This window comes from Heptranchias perlo, chromosome 32 (assembly GCF_035084215.1).
Source record: "Heptranchias perlo isolate sHepPer1 chromosome 32, sHepPer1.hap1, whole genome shotgun sequence".
Lineage (NCBI taxonomy): Eukaryota > Metazoa > Chordata > Chondrichthyes > Hexanchiformes > Hexanchidae > Heptranchias > Heptranchias perlo.
The window spans coordinates 7777281-7793553 of record NC_090356.1 but is presented as its reverse complement, the minus strand read 5'-3'; the positions used below and the strand labels follow the sequence as shown (position 1 = coordinate 7793553).

At 43.5% G+C, this 16273-nt stretch overlaps 1 protein-coding gene across 1 annotated transcript in view; it reads right to left on the bottom strand.

Annotated features, from left to right (window-relative positions):
* The window catches only part of espn (espin), a 132313-nt gene that overhangs the window by 20031 nt on the left and 96009 nt on the right, over positions 1-16273 (bottom strand). Inside the window, exons 10-11 of the mRNA XM_067970279.1 lie at positions 12612-12748; positions 12296-12499 (exon numbers count right to left, since the gene is read on the bottom strand). Coding sequence (XP_067826380.1) covers positions 12296-12499; positions 12612-12748 — 341 coding nt within the window. The remainder of the gene's footprint in view (positions 1-12295; positions 12500-12611; positions 12749-16273) is intronic.

Sequence of the window (16273 nt, the reverse complement as noted above, 5' to 3'; positions counted from 1 at the left end):
GAAAAGCCACCACGTAGGCCATCGCTTACTGACCATACTCCAACATGAGTCACCACTTTCAGGAGACGTGGGGAGACGATTTGAAAGAAAAAGCATTGAAGAAAATAAAATAAAAGTGTTGAAACCAGCTTCCTGAACAAACAGGGGATAAATGGATCCAGCGATAGTTACAGTGCATGAGAATGTCTGCCTACACTTCAATTACTCGTTTTTTTCACCAGGGCAAACAGCCACATTAATTATTATAATATCACCTGGCCTGTGGCTGTGTCTCTCAACATATACGCGTTACAACAGAAGTAGCCCATATCACATAATTGCAAACCCCGGCAGTGATTTCGAACACTGCCTTGCATCATATCAAAGGTAATAAAGGGTATTAAACACCTTGGAACATAGCGGCGCTATATAAATGCAGGTTGTTGTTGTTGTAACAGAGTGCACCATTTCGGTTTTCTGTTCCCAGCAGATTTTTCCATGAAAACACACCCCAGGTGTTATTATTAATTAAACTCAGCAAAAAAACAATTAGCCCAGTACTGGTGACCGAGCCTACACCAGTGTTTACCTGGCATAGCGTTTAATTTGGCAGCGATCTAAGCCAGTTCCCATGGCTGCTGTTTTCTTTACATGATCGTGTTTATGTGGAATGGCCAACAGTGGCTTGAATTGGCTGCAGGTCTGGGTCCATCTCACTTCTTGGGCTTCTGAAGGAGTGTTTAGTTTCCAAGATTAAAAAGATCCTTTTTTTTTTAGTTCCAACTCAATTTCTTCTGTCAGAACGCCAGTCTTTAGAATGACTTGTAAGCTCGTTGTCCAACTCCATGAATTCTGCAGTAAAGCTGTGGGGAATATTTCCAGTGCACACTAAGCATGGTGAAATCATAAACCAGTTTCTAAAGAACAGATTTACAATTTTGCTACACCTGGTGCACAGAGGAAATTTGACCCTTTGGTGTCAAAACGTCTGTTCATATCTCACAGTGAATGCTGCTGCTAGCGAACGAAACATTTCTACCTTTATATAAAGCAGTAGTAACAAGCATCCACTGGTCAGTTATGGTCTTTGCCCTGGTGTCCAAACTTTTCAAAATGGGGACCTCCTGCAAACGTTAACACACTCCCCGAGACCCCCCGCAAATGTTAACACATTCCCAGGGACCCCCTGCAAATGTTAACACACTCCCAGGGACCCCCTGCAAATGTTAACACACTCCCAGGGACCCCTTGCAAATGTTAACACATTCCCAGGGACCCCCTGCAAATGTTAACACACTCCCAGGGACCCCTTGCAAATGTTAACACATTCCCAGGGACCCCCTGCAAATGTTAACACACTCCCAGAGACCCCCTGCAAATGTTAAAACACTCCCAGAGACCCCCTGCAAATGTTAACACGCTCCCAGAGACCCCCTGCAAATGTTAACACACTCCCAGAGACCCCCTTGTAAATGTTAACACACTCCCAGGGACCCCCTGCAAATGTTAACACACTCCCAGGGATCCCTGTAAATGTTAACACACTCCCAGGGATCCCTGCAAATGTTAACACACTCCCAGGGATCCCTGCAAATGTTAACACACTCCCAGGGACCCCCCGCAAATATTAACACACTCCCAGGAACCCCCTGCAAATGTTAACACACTCCCAGGAACCCCCTGCAAATGTTAACACACTCCCAGGGACCCCTTGCAAATGTTAACACACTCCCAGGGACCCCCCGCAAATATTAACACACTCCCAGGAACCCCCTGCAAATGTTAACACACTCCCAGGAACCCCCTGCAAATGTTAACACACTCCCAGGGACCCCCTGCAAATGTTAACACACTCCCAGAGACCCCCTGCAAATGTTAACACACTCCCAGGGACCCCCTGCAAATATTAACACACTCCCAGAGACCCCCTGCAAATATTAACACACTCCCAGGGACCCCCTGCAAATATTAACACACTCCCAGGGATCCCTGCAAATATTAACACACTCCCAGGGACCCCCTGCAAATGTTAACACACTCCCAGGGACCCCCTGCAAATGTTAAGCGCATTAAGTCCAGTCCTTCCACAGACTTGTACAATCTTCCCTACTATAGATTGAACCCTGCCCATTTAATCTTCTCATGGAAAGTTCCACATCAACACCCCCTTGTCCTCGAAGGCAATCAAGCAAAACTCCAGAATATTTATTTATTCCACACGATTAAGCCTTGACATCTCCTGTTCCAGTGTCAGCAACTCAGGAATTTACTTATCCTGTAAACTATTTGACCATTTCAGTCTATTGCTCCTCTAAAAACCTCCCATTCATTTTCCTACCAGGTATTTATAAACGTAGGAACATAGGAACAGAAGCAGGCCATTCAGCCCCTTGAACCTGTTCTGCCATTCAATTAAATCATGGCTGATCTGAGCCTCAACTTCATTTATCTGCCATTGATCCATATCCCTTGATACCCTAACCTAATCAAAATCTGTCGACCTCAGTCAATTGACCCAGCATCCACAGCCTTTTGGGGGAAGAGAGTTCCTGATTTCTATTAAACTTTGTATGAAAAAGTGCTTCCTGATTTCACTCCTGAATGGCCTAGCTCTAATTTAAAATTGTGTCACCTTGTTTTGGATTCCCCACCAGAGGAAGTCGTTTCTCTGTATCTACTCTATTCAATCTTTTAAGCCTCAATAATACCTCAATTAGATCACCCCTCAACCTTCTGAACTCCAGGGAATACAAGCCAAGTTTATGCAATCTGTCCTCATAATTTAACCCTTTAAACCCTGGTATCATTCTGGTGACTGAACTGTACTCCCTCTAAGGCCAAGTGTGGTGTCCAGAACTGAACACAGTGCTCCAGATGGGATCTGCACCTCTCAGCATTTCGAAGGCTCTGTACAACTGAAGATTAACTTCCTCCCCTTTGTACTCCAACTCTCTGGAGATGAAGGCCAACATTCCATTAGCCTTTTTGATAACTTTTTTTTTACCCATCCACTAGCCTTTAGTGATTTGTGTACCTGGACACCCAAATCCCTTTGCTCCTTCACAGTTCCTAGTCTCTCGCCATCAAGGAAATCTTCCGATATGTCTTTGTTGGATCCAAAGTGGATGACCTCACACTTCCCCACGTTGAACTCCATCCGCCACAGTTTTCCCCTCTCACTTAATCTGTCCCTTTGTAACTTACTGCTCCCATCTACACAATTTACTGCGTCTCCTAACTTAGTATCATTGGCAAACTTGGATATACGACTCTCTATTCCTTCATCAAAGTCACTGATATCAAAGAATGATACAGCACAGAAGGAGGCCATTCGGCCCATTGTGTATGTGCCGACTCTTTAGAAGAGCTATCCAATTAGTCCAACTGTCGTGCTTTTACACTACAGCCTTGCAAATTTCTCCTTTTCAAGTATATATCCAATTCCCTTTTGAAAGTTACAGTACAGATCACTGGGGAACACCATGCCAATTAGAGTACATTCCTTCTATCCTTACTCTATGTCTCCTACCTCCCAACCAATTACAGTGTAAGTCAAGCAGGCTGCTTACATTTGCATCATCTTCACCTCTCAGCATTTCAAATACATGGATTATGTTTCTCCTCAATTTCTTTTGCCCGGTGAAAATAAGTTCATTTCTGGAGGTCTCTGTTTCAAAACCATGTCCTGGAATCATCCTTGACCAAAACCGTACACAGTATTCCAAAAAAGCAAAACTACATGAATAAACTGGTTTGAAATGTGCACTAGGATGTTACTGTATTGACCACTGATTTACACAAACCTAGAATAAGTTCTTCTGGTTTAGAGCCAAACTCCCCTGATGTGAACTCCAGTACTGGATTAGATTTGTTGTTATCAGTTTCCCATTGAGAAGAAAACTTCAGCGTATGATTATTAATCACACCCAATTCCCTTTCCTTTCCACCGTTGCTAATTGATACCCTTTGATCCTGTTCGTGTTTGCTGTTCCTGTTCCGATATGCATTACCTTACATTTATCTAGATTAAACTCCATCCGCCGTTCCTTAGACTAACTCCTTCATTGGTTTAATCAGCTTGAATGCTGTTACTACTTCTCATATCGAGGTAAAAACACCAACCCGCCAATTCCTGGGATGTGCCAGGGAATCATGGATTTGAAGCGCGAAATTTTGTGATATGGGCTTTCAGGGCGTGCTGGGAGCAAGCGCCTCTGAATTTTTACTCCATCATTTCTTATATAGGAAAGCATGAAAATACTCATTAAATTATACACTCGCATCTGCCATTGGTTGACTGAGGTTTGTTCTTACATTTCGATTACCCAAAGATATTTTACATTTTGATAAACAGATAGTATTTACAGCATCTGAGGAGCTTACACTGTTTGAATGATTTTTAAAGATTGATTTAGGTTAGTCCTTTAGCGATACTTCATAAAAGGCACAATGTACATTCAGATAAAGTCTCGTGTCAATGAGTTACAATTGGTACAAGGTATATTCTGAGAGAGTTGAATGTCAATAAGTTATAACTGGTACACAATGCATTCAAGTTCATCCTAATGCTGGCAAATTGTAATTCATAAAGTCCAATATTCAAAATACCTAGTCACTGAAATGTACACACCGCACGGCAATCAAATTCACACTCACACCTGCTATGCCAAGCAAACTTTACCAAATAAATTCTCAGCAGATAGCCCTACAGTCCACACAGTTCTATACTATGGCTAGATTATAGTTTCCAAATAACTCAAGGCATTTATCCAGTCAATTGTATTGTCTGGATTACAATAAGATCTGCATATTTGGAAGTTTGTGACAAGTATCCAGATTGAATTGGTGCAGGCAATTAAAAAATCCTGAGGAATACGAAATTTCTGTAAAACAGTCATCTTGCAAATAAATCTCTAGTACAAATAAACAAACGAGATCAGGCCGGAATTTCCTGGAAAGTTTTGGCATAACTAAGGTGCAAGAGTGGCGCTGTGCCGTTTTTCTCCTGAGGAAATTTGCGTGTTACTGAATTACGCCCGTTTTACACTGAAACATCGCTGCACGCGAATTTCCTGAGATTTCTGGCGCTTGATAGCGCTTATCTTTGTGACTTTTTAAAAACATTTTCTTACTGAGACCTGCACTACACTTAACCAAAGTGCTGACAGTCTCAATGCACCCAACATTTTTCAGAGTCCCCCTCCCCAAGTATTCAGAAGGACTAATCAGCTAGAATGGCCTTCCCAATGGGCATACCCCTGTTCCACAAAAATTAATGGAAGAGGAAGAGGAGCAGCAGAGGCAAGAGGCTCTGAGAGTGAGGCGCCATGGCAGAAGACAACATTATTATCCCTAGTGGTGGTGCTGCATTTGAACTTGTTTTGCAATGGTTATTATATTCCAGTTCGGCAAATAAGCTCCACAGGAAATTTTGGCGCACATTCCCGTCAGCAAGATCGGCACAAAAACAGGTGTAAATTTCGGTGTAATTTCTGCACAAGTGCGATCCAGGAAATTAAGGGCCACAGCTAGTCAGACTCATGACATCTAACTTATCCACGATAATGAAGGGCCTAATCTCCACCAGTAGATAATCACAATTGGCATATAAATTCATTACCAATAAAATGCCCAACCTGAATACAGCACAAGACCTGAAGTGACAACCTGGCACTTAAAACCAGCCTAGCAAAAGAAGCAGCCTTACCCGAGTCCCTGACCTGTTACGTCCCAAAGGATTCTGAGCGGCCTACGTTATTCTGAATGGATTTTGTACAGTCTTGGACCAGGCCCGAATCCTTGACTCAACTAGATGCCAAGTGCATAAGGAAATTTCATAGAAGTGCACATAAGACCTGACCTGAAGTTGTAGCCAGGCAGATGAAAAACGCATCGTAACCTAAAGACACAACTCGTGCTGGACTGGCTCAAGTGATAATTGTGAATAGAGATAATAGGAGAGCAGATGATCAGAATCCTACTGTATCCAACTTGTGCAAAAGAGTATTCAGGACTATTATATTGTTTTAGATAGTTTCATCAACTTTTATACCCAACAAGATGAGAGATGATAGCAATGGGAAATGGAACGCCAGAGAAAGTTTAGGTTTAACACCAAGGTTGCAGTAAAGCATAAAGGCAGGCTTTGCTACCACGAGGGATGGGCACCAAGTGGTCACCAAGGATACACGTGCGATGCATATTTCTTCCTATTGATATTTCAATGTGCAGAAACAACATGAGAACGTTTTTGAAATGAAGGAAATTGGGGGCTGCCTCTGGCAAAATAAAGGCAAGTTGGTAGAGGGAGGAGAACCTGCGGCTGGTGACAGGAATGTAGACTTGCAGCTGGCACCCAAAACAGAGACCGGGCAAGGGATACAAATAGGAACAAAGGAACAGGAGTCGGTCATTCAAACCCTTGAGCCGGTTCCGCTGAGTTGTGGGCTTGAATTGCAAAGCAGAATCTAAAATAGTCACCAGCAAAGAAGTCACCCATGTTCCAACTGGGCTGGATTCAAACCAGGCATTCATAGAATTATACAGCACAGAAGGAAGTAATTCGGCCCATCATACCTGTGCTGGCTCTTTGAAAGAGCTATCCAATTAGTCCCATTCCCCTGCTATTTCCCCAGAGCCCTGCAAATTTTTCCGTTTCATCTAGAGATCCAATTCCCATTTAAAAGTTATTATTGAATCTGCTTCCACCGCCCTTTCAGGCAGTGCATTCCAGGTCATAACAACTCGCTGCGTAAAAAAATGTCTGTCTCCTCATCTCCCCTCTGGTTATTTTGCCAATTACTTAAACCTGCGTCCTCCAGATATCATCTGCACCTCTCAGCATTTCAAAGACTTGGATTATGTATCTCCTCAATTTTCTTTCACCCAATGAAAATTAAGTTCAGTTCTGAAAGTTTCTGTTCAAAACTTGGAGCCTAAGTCCTGGAATCATCCTTGACCAAAACCGTGCACAGTATTCCAAACGTGGCTCGACCACTGATTTACACAAACCTAGAATGAGTTCTTCTGGTTTAGAGCCAAACTCCCCTGATGTGAACTCCAGTACTGGATTAGATTTGTTGTTAACAGTTTCCCATTGCGAATTGATACCCTTTGATCCTGTTCGTGTTTGCTGTTCCTGTTCCAATATGCATTACCTTTCATTTATCTAGATTAAACTCCATCCGCCGTTCCTTAGACTAACTTCTTAATTGGTTTAATCAGCTTGATTGCTGTTACTACTTCTCTACTGGAAAACTGCCCAGGTATGTCCTGTCCACAAAAAGCAGGACAAATCCAATCCGGCCAATTACCGCCCCATCAGTCTACTCTCAATCATCAGCAAAGTGATGGAAGGTGTCGTCGACAGTGCTATCAAGCGGCACTTACTCACCAATAACCTGCTCACCGATGCTCAGTTTGGGTTCCGCCAGGACCACTTGGCTCCAGACCTCATTACAGCCTTGGTCCAAACATGGACAAAAGAGCTGAATTCCAGAGGTGAGGTGAGAGTGACTGCCCTTGACATCAAGGCAGCATTTGATCGAGTGTGGCACCAAGGAGCCCTAGTAAAATTGAAGTCAATGGGAATCAGGGGGAAAACTCTCCAGTGGCTGGAGTCATACCTAGCACAAAGGAAGATGTTGTGGAGATGCCGGTGATGGACTGGGGTGGACAAATGTAAGGAGTCGCACAACACCAGGTTATAAGTCCTGCAGCTTTATTTGAAATTTTGCTCCGAAAGCTTGTGATTTCAAATAAAGCTGTTGGACTATAACCTGGTGTTGTACGACTCCTTACAAAGGAAGATGGTAGTGGTTGTTGGAGGCCAATCATCTCAGCCCCAGGACATTGCTGCAGGAGTTCCTCAGGGCAGTGTCCTAGGCCCAACCATCTTCAGCTGCTTCATCAATGACTTTCCCTCCATCATAAGGTCAGAAATGGGGATGTTCGCTGATGATTGCACAGTGTTCAGTCCCATTCGCAACCACTCAGCTAATGAAGCAGTCCGTGCCTGCATGCAGCAAGACCTGGACAACATCCAGGCTTGGGCTGATAACTGGCAAGTATCATTTGCATCAGACAAGTGCCAGTCAATGACCATCTCCAACAAGAGAGAGTCTAACCACCTCCCCATGACATTCAATGGTATTACCATCGCCGAATCCCTCACCATCAATATCCTGGAGGTCACCATTGACCAGAAACTTAACTGGACCAACTACATGAATACTGTGGCTACAAGAGCAGGTCAGAGGCTGGGTATTCTGTGGCGAGTGACTCACCTTCTGACTCCCCAAAGCCTTCCCACCATCTACAAGGCACAAGTCAGGAGTGTGATGGAATACTCTCCACTTGCCTGGATGAATGCAGCTCCAACAACACTCAAGAAGCTCGACACCATCCAGGACAAAGCAGCCCGCTTGATTGGCACCCCATCCATCACCCGAAACATTCACTCCCTTCACCACCGGTGCACTGTGGCTGCAGTGTGTACCATCCACAGGATGCATTGCTGCAACTCGCCAAGGCTTCTTCGACAGCACCTCCCAAACCCACAACCTCTACCACCTAGAAGGACAAGAGCAACAGGCACATGGGAGGAACACCACCTGCACGTTCCCCTCCAAGTCACACACCACCCTGATTTGGAAATATATCGCCGTTCCTTCATCGTCGCTGGGTCAAAATCCTGGAACTCCCTTCCTAACAGCACTGTGGGAGAACCTTCACCACACGGACTGCAGCGGTTCAAGAAGGCGGCTCACCACCACCTTCTCAAGGGCAATTAGGGATGGACAATAAATGTTGGCCTCGCCAGCGACACCCACATCCCATGAACGAATAAAAAAAACTATTTCTCATATCGGGGTAAAAACACCAACCCGCCAATTCCTAGGACGTGCCAGGGAATCATCGATTTGGAGTGCGAAATTTTGTGATATGAGCTTTCAGGGAGTACTGGGAGCAGGTGCCTCTGAATTTTTACTCCATCATTTCTCATATATTCTTCAAGTGGTCACCAAGGATACACGTGCGATGCATATTTCTTCCTATTGATATTTCATTGTGCACAAACAACATGTGAACATTTTTGAAATGAAAGAAACTTGAGGCTGCCTTTGGCAAAGTAAAGGCAAGTTTTAGAAGGAGAAGAGCCTGCGGCAGGTGACAGGAATGTAGACTTGCAGCTGGCATCCGAAACAGAGATCAGGCAAGGAATCCAAATAGGAACAGGAGTAGGCCATTCAACCCCTCAAGCCAGTTCCGCTGAGTTGTGGGCTTGAATTGCAAAGCAGCATCTAAAATAATGACCTGAAGACCTTAATAGCCAGCAAAGAGAAGAGGTCGCCCGTGTTCAGTCTGGGCTGGATTCAATTCAGGCATTCATAGAATCATACAGCACAGAAGGAAGCCATTCGGCCCATCGTACCTGTGCCAGCTCTTTGAAAGAGCTATCCAATTAGTCCCACCCCACTGCTCTTTCACCACAGCCCTGCAAATTTTTCCGTTTCATCTAGAGATCCAATTCCCCTTTGAAAGTTATTATTGAATCTTTTTCCACTACCCTTGCAGGCAGTGCATTCCAGGTCACAACAATTCACTGCGTAAAAAAATGTCTCCTCATCTCTCCTCTGCTTATTTTGCCAATTACTTAAATCTGGGTCCTCCAGATATCATCTGCACCTCTCAGCACTTCAAAGACTTGGATTATGTTTCTCCTCAATTTTCTTTTGCCCAATGAAAATAAGTTCAGTTCTGAAAGTCTCTGTTCAAAACTTGGAGCCTAAGTCCTGGAATCATCCTTGACCAAAACCGTGCACAGTATTCCAAAGGTGGCTCGACCACTGATTTACACAAACCTAGAATAAGTTCTTCTGGTTTAGAGCCAAACTCCCCTGATGTGAACTCCAGTACTGGATTAGATTTGTTGTCATCAGTTTCCCATTGAGAAGAAAACTTCAGCGTATGATTATTAATCACACCCAATTCCCTTACCTTTCCACCGTTGCTAATTGATACCCTTTGATCCTGTTCGTGTTTGCTGTTCCTGTTCCGATATGCATTACCTTACATTTATCTAGATTAAACTCCATCCGCCGTTCCTTAGACTAATTCCTTCATTGGTTTAATCAGCTTGAATGCTGTTACTACTTCTCATATCGGGGTAAAAACACCAACCCGCCAATTCCTGGGACGTGCCAGGAAATCATGGATATGAGCGAGAAATTTTGTGATATGGGCTTTCAGGGCGTGCTGGGAGCAAGCACCTCTGAATTTTTACTCCATCATTTCTTATATATTCTTCAAGTGGTCACCAAGGATACACGTGCGATGCATATTTCTTCCTTTTGATATTTCATTGTGCACAAACAACATGTGAACATTTTTGAAATGAAGGAAACTTGAGGCTGCCTTTGGCAAAGTAAAGGCAAGTTTTTAGAGGGAGGAGAACCTGCAGCAGGTGACTGGAATATAGACTTGCAGCTGGCATCCAAAACAGAGACCGGGCAAGGAATCCAAATAGTTACACAGGAACAGGAGTAGGCCATTCAACCCCTCGAGCTGGTTCCAATGAGTTGTGGGCTTGAATTGCAAAGCAGAATCTAAAATAGCGACCAGGAAGACCTTAATAGCCAGCAAAGAGAAGAGGTTGCCCATGTTGAGTCTGGGCTGGATTCAATCCAGGCACTGATAGAATCATACAGCACAAAAGGAAGCCAATCTGGCCCTTCATGCCTGTGCCAGCTCCCCTGCCCTTTTCTGGGAGTCCAGCAAATCTTTCTGCTTCCAGTATTTGTCCAATTCCCTTTTGAAAGTTACTGTTGAATCAGCTTCCCCCGCCCTTTCAGGCAGTGCGTTCCAGATCATAACAACTCGCTGCGTAAAAAAATGTCTCCTCATCTCCCCTCTGCATATTTTGCCAATTATTTAAATTTGTGTCCTCCGGTTACCCTTCTGCCAGTGCAAACAGTTTCTCCTTATTTACCCTATCAAAACCCTTAATAATTTTGAACACCTCTATCAAATCTCCCCTTAATCGTCTCTGCTCTAAGGAGAACAACCCCAGCTTCTTTAGTTTCTCCGCATAACTGAAGTCCCTCATCCCTGGTGAAAAGTTGGGATGCTGGAGTCCCGATATGTAAAAGGGCAGGACCCTAATTAACTGCGCCAACAAGCCCCTCCTTATTCAAGGTGCTTAACCAGTGGAGAACAGATATTAAAACCATGTTGAATGAGAACACAAATGCCCACCAGCAATCCAGCTGCCTACAGAGTAGCTTCCTTCACCACAGGCATATCATGGCTGCAGTGTGTACCATCTACAGGATGCACTGCAGCAACTCACCAAGATATCTTTGTAAGCACCTCCCAAACCCCCGACCTTCACCACCTGGAAGGACAAGGGCAGCAGGTGCATGCGAACACCACCAACTCCAAGTTCCCCTTCAAGTCACAAACCATCCTGACTTGGACATATATCATCATCCCTGAATCAAAATCCTGGAACTCCCTACCTAACAGCACTGTGGAAGCACCTTCACCACACAGACTGCAGCGGCTCAAGAAGAGGGTTCACCACCTACTTCTCAAGGGCAACTAGGGATGGGCATTAAATGCTTGCCTTGCTAGCGTCGCCAATATCCCAAGAACTAATATTTTAAAAAATTTCCACGTTGAAAGTTTTGAGGTACATTGCGAAAATATTTTAGAAGGCAGTTTCAAGTGTTCTAATTATGATTGTTTTGCCATTTAAGAAACTTCTAGCAAAGTATTGACTTATCTCGGAGAGCAGGAGAAACTTCTTCACAGAAAGAATTGTAGAGCTGTGGAATTCACTTCCAAAGTTAATGATTGAGGCAGAAACTATGTCAACATTCAAGATTAGATTGGACAGGTGGATGAAGGAAAATGAGGTTGAAGAGATACGGGAACAGGGTGGGTAAATGTGATTAGAACTATGTGCTCGGGTGGAGGGTAAACGCCAATACTGACTGGTTGGGCCAAATGGCCTGTTTCCATGTTGTAACCTCTATGCATTTAACTGCACATTAATAAAAGAGACTTATTTGATATTTTTATCATTTTGCTTGGCATAACTGAGAAATTTCACTTCAGCCAGGTTAGCCCTCTTTACTAAGCTTTTTTCCCCTCAGATTTCTCTTTATTCAAACATATTTTGGTGCCACCTATTGCCATCAATTTAATAAAATTATGTTTTCATAAATCTTGAAGTGGATCAAAAAAACACAGCGAAGAGGGCACTAACCGCTAAGATGTGGTAAGGGTGCGTATTTTTTTTTTTGAAACTCACTCTACGTCTCTGTTCTTCCTCCTCCTGGATCTTAACCTGCAGTTTCCGCACCATCACCTGCCTCTTCCACTCCGGGATCGGCTTTCCCTGCTCATCGTGAGTCGGTATGAGAGACTCGACATCGGTTGTCTGTGCCGATGGCATTCCGTTTGGAACCGGTTCGGTCGGGCTAACCTGCTGATGCTTTGTTCTCGAGTGTTCAGGCTAGTGTGTAATAAACAAAACAAAAAAAAATAGTTTGGTGAAGCATTGAGCTTTTAGTAGAATTCGGGTCTGCAATGGTCAACACAACATTTTATGCCTCTGATATACTCACAGTTGTCCCAGAATTTGTGTAGACCACAGTGGATCCTTTATTCTGAGCAGTTGGCTTCAGACTTTTCCCAGCTTTGATCTCAGCCAGTAACTCAGTGTTATCGCCAGTAGGGGACATCATGTTGAAAGATTTTGTACCTGTGTGAAACAGATATGAAAACTCTGGGATCAAAGGAAGACACTTTGTGAGCAGCTTTACCAATCAACTTCTTCACGACTGTTAAAACTCTTCGCGCATGTCCTTTAATATTTAAGCATGTTAAATTCTCAAAATCACTAAGCTTTCTCCATCTGTTGGCCCCATCTCCCATTGAGGATTCACAATACAGCACCACCAAAGATCTCTTACCAGAATGGTTCAAGAAGGTGTCTCACCACTACCTTCTCAAGGGCAACTAGGGGTGGGCAATAAATGCCCGCCTCGCTAGCGATGCCCATATGCCAAGAATTAATTTTTTAAAAGGTACAGGGAGATATTTAGTTCCTCATTCTTTTATTGTAGTGGGTAAGATCTGTGACCCTCTTTTTTGCTACTGTAATACAGTATTTGTGTTTTGCATCCTTTCCAAGGAATTGAGGCTTGCTTGGGCACCACACTATTTGTCTATCTGCCTGTACACATCTCACATTGCCGAAAGATATGCAAAGGGATTTTCTTAGATGTGCTACTACAACCTAAGAGGGCAACCCAGTATAGTGGAACATGTGCATAATGTACCTACCTGTACTTGTAATGAATCCTCATATGTAAGGAGCAACTATGGTGATTGTAAATGGATTATGGCTTCCAATGTTATATTGAAGGAGGAACATGCAGCGTAATTTTTTTTTTATATACTCGTTCATGGGATGTGGGTGTCGCCGGCAAGGCCAGCATTTATTGCCCATCCATAATTGCCCTTGGGGAGGTGGTGGTGACACCTGAGTGGCTTGTTATCTGGGAAGTTTATTCTGTTCCTCCTCCTGTTGGAGGGCTGGTGACCCATTGACACTGTCTCCGTTTCCCCACTGCCACTTCTCCAATACAACAACAACATGCATTTATATAGCGTCTTTCACACAGCAAAACGTCCAAAGGCACTAGGAAGTAGTGCAATCAAACAAAATTTGACACCAAGTCACGTAGGATATTAGGACAGGTGACCTAAAGCTTGATCAAAGAGGTAAGTTTTAAGGAGCATCTTAAAGGAGGTAAAGAGGTGGAGAGGTTTGGGGAGGTGGAATTCCAGAACTTAGGGCCTAAGCAGCTGAAGGCACGGCCGCCAATACGGCCTGCACCTATGCTTCCCAGCTACTGTTTCTCCTGTGCTGCAGTTCCATAATATGGAAGCAAACTAGCTCTGGTGGACACAAGTAACTCAACTAGTGTTCCAGCATCGCAAGTGCTACATGAACGTATACAAGATCTTTGGAGAGACAAATGCCTTGAAAATACGTCACAGGATACCGGAATATGAACATTTAAAACATTTATTTTAAATGCTTGAAGTAAAATAAGGAAGGGAGGACTTTCATATGAATGTGAATTCATACACTTATATCCCACCATGTAAGGCCAAAATGGTTTCTTGGAAACATCAGCAACTGAGAGAACTGGTTTCTATGAATGACCCCAGGACTGCTTCATATTCACCATCACAGAACCCTTCTGCAAAACTAAGTTTTAATATTTAAAGTACAATATTCACTCCCTTTATTTTTGCTTTATTTTTAGTGCATTTTAATATAATTATCTGATTATATATTATATATATATAGGAATTTTTAACCAGCGGGTTAATTACCATCTCTATCCCCGATCCATTGCGGTTTTAAAATGCCTGAGTTTTCAGGCATATAAGGTGCCCACCTGAGTCAGGTGAGTACCTCGTACATTAATGCAAGTCGGGGACTCTGACGCCACCTTAACCAAGAGGTCAACCCACAGAGGTCACCCCGACGGCAAGAACCTGGTCAGACCCCCGAAGAGGCCCTATAAGTTAAGCTTAAAGCTTTCCTTTGAGGGGTCAGGAGGAGCAGGAGTGTTCCTCCAGCCCCCACATGGGAAATATAGGCCTCCCCTGCCGCCTGGGAGATAAAATTCCGACCTTATATTTAACATCATGTAGGTGCTATAGAAAGACAATTTATCAAGATGCACGTAGTTAGGTACCAAATTATTTCCTGGATTCTTTTAATTTGAATCATTGAATCATAGAATGATATAGTACAGAAGGAGGCCATTCAGCCCGTCGTGCCTGGGCCGGCTCTTTGAAAGAGCTATCCAATTAGTCTCGCTACCCTGCCCTTTCCCTGTAGCCCTGCAAATTTTTCCCCTTCAGTATATATCCAATTCCCTTATGAAAGTTACTATTCAATCTGCATCCACCACCTTTTCAAGCAGTGCATTCCAGACCATAATAACTCGCTGCGTAAAAAAATTTCTCCTCATCTCGCCTCTGGTTTTTTTATGTTGAAAGTCAACCATGGACTACCTCCCTTCCCATGCCATGTGTTGATCAGCTATTTTAAGAAACATGAATTTCTTTCCCTGATGTTCCCTGGAGAAAAAAAAACAAGCAATGCTATTAACATTTCTAGAACCCCGAATCTCTTTCCCAACAGATAGTTACCTGGCTCTCTTTGAAAGGCGTCAACTGATTCTGAATCAACTACTTTCTCCTGGAGTCTGTTAGATAAGTCCAGTATCCTGTGTGTTAAAAGTTTTCTCTAACCTTCCTTAAAACTAGTGATTTTTGTGTCTTGTGTCCATTAATCCTATGCTCATTGTCCAAGTTCAATATCTTGCTTACTTCAAATTAGGAGCACGTTTTAATAAACAAGCTCAGATTTAAACATCCTCCTCACTCCTGTCCAATTAACTCCTTTAATAAAGGTACCACCCTGTATACTGTCATACCATACAGACCAGGATATCTGGGGTTCAATTCCTGATTTGCGTTAAGTTAGCTTGAAGACCTGAATCACATTACCTAAGTCTTCTTTTCTCCAGTGAAAATAAGTTTCATCACTTGAGTTTTTTTTTTATAACAACAACTTGCATTTATATAGCGCCTTTAATGTAGTAAATGTCCCAAGGTGCTTCACAGGAGCGATTATCAAACAAAATTTGACACCGAGCCACAGAAGTAGATATTAGGACAAGTGAGCAAAAACTTGGTCAAAGAGGTAGGTTTTAAGGAGCATCTTAAAGGAGGAGGGAGAGGCGGAGAGGTGGAGAGCTTTAGAGAGGGAATTCCAGAGCTTAGGGCCTAAGCAGCTGAAGGCACAGCCGCCAGTGGTGGAGCGATGAAAGTCAGGGATGCGCAAGAATTGGAGGAGCGCAGAGATCTCGCAGGGTTGTAGGGCTGGAGGAGGTTACAGAGATAGAGAGGGGCGAGGCCATGGAGGGATTTGAAAACTAGGATGAGAATTTTAATATCAAGGCGTGGCTGGAAGGGGAGTCAGTGTAAGTCAGTGAGCACTGGGGTGATGGGTGAACAGGACTTGGTGCAAGTTAGGATACTTAGGAACAAAGAAAGAACAAAAGACTAGAAAAATAACAAAAAGAAATCACATTTTTCCATGTTGTTTCTGTTAAATTATGACATGCCATGCAAGTACAATAGGTACACTTTGAAGGATTTTTCCATTGGGCTGTAAACTATGGGAAAGGAGTCTTAG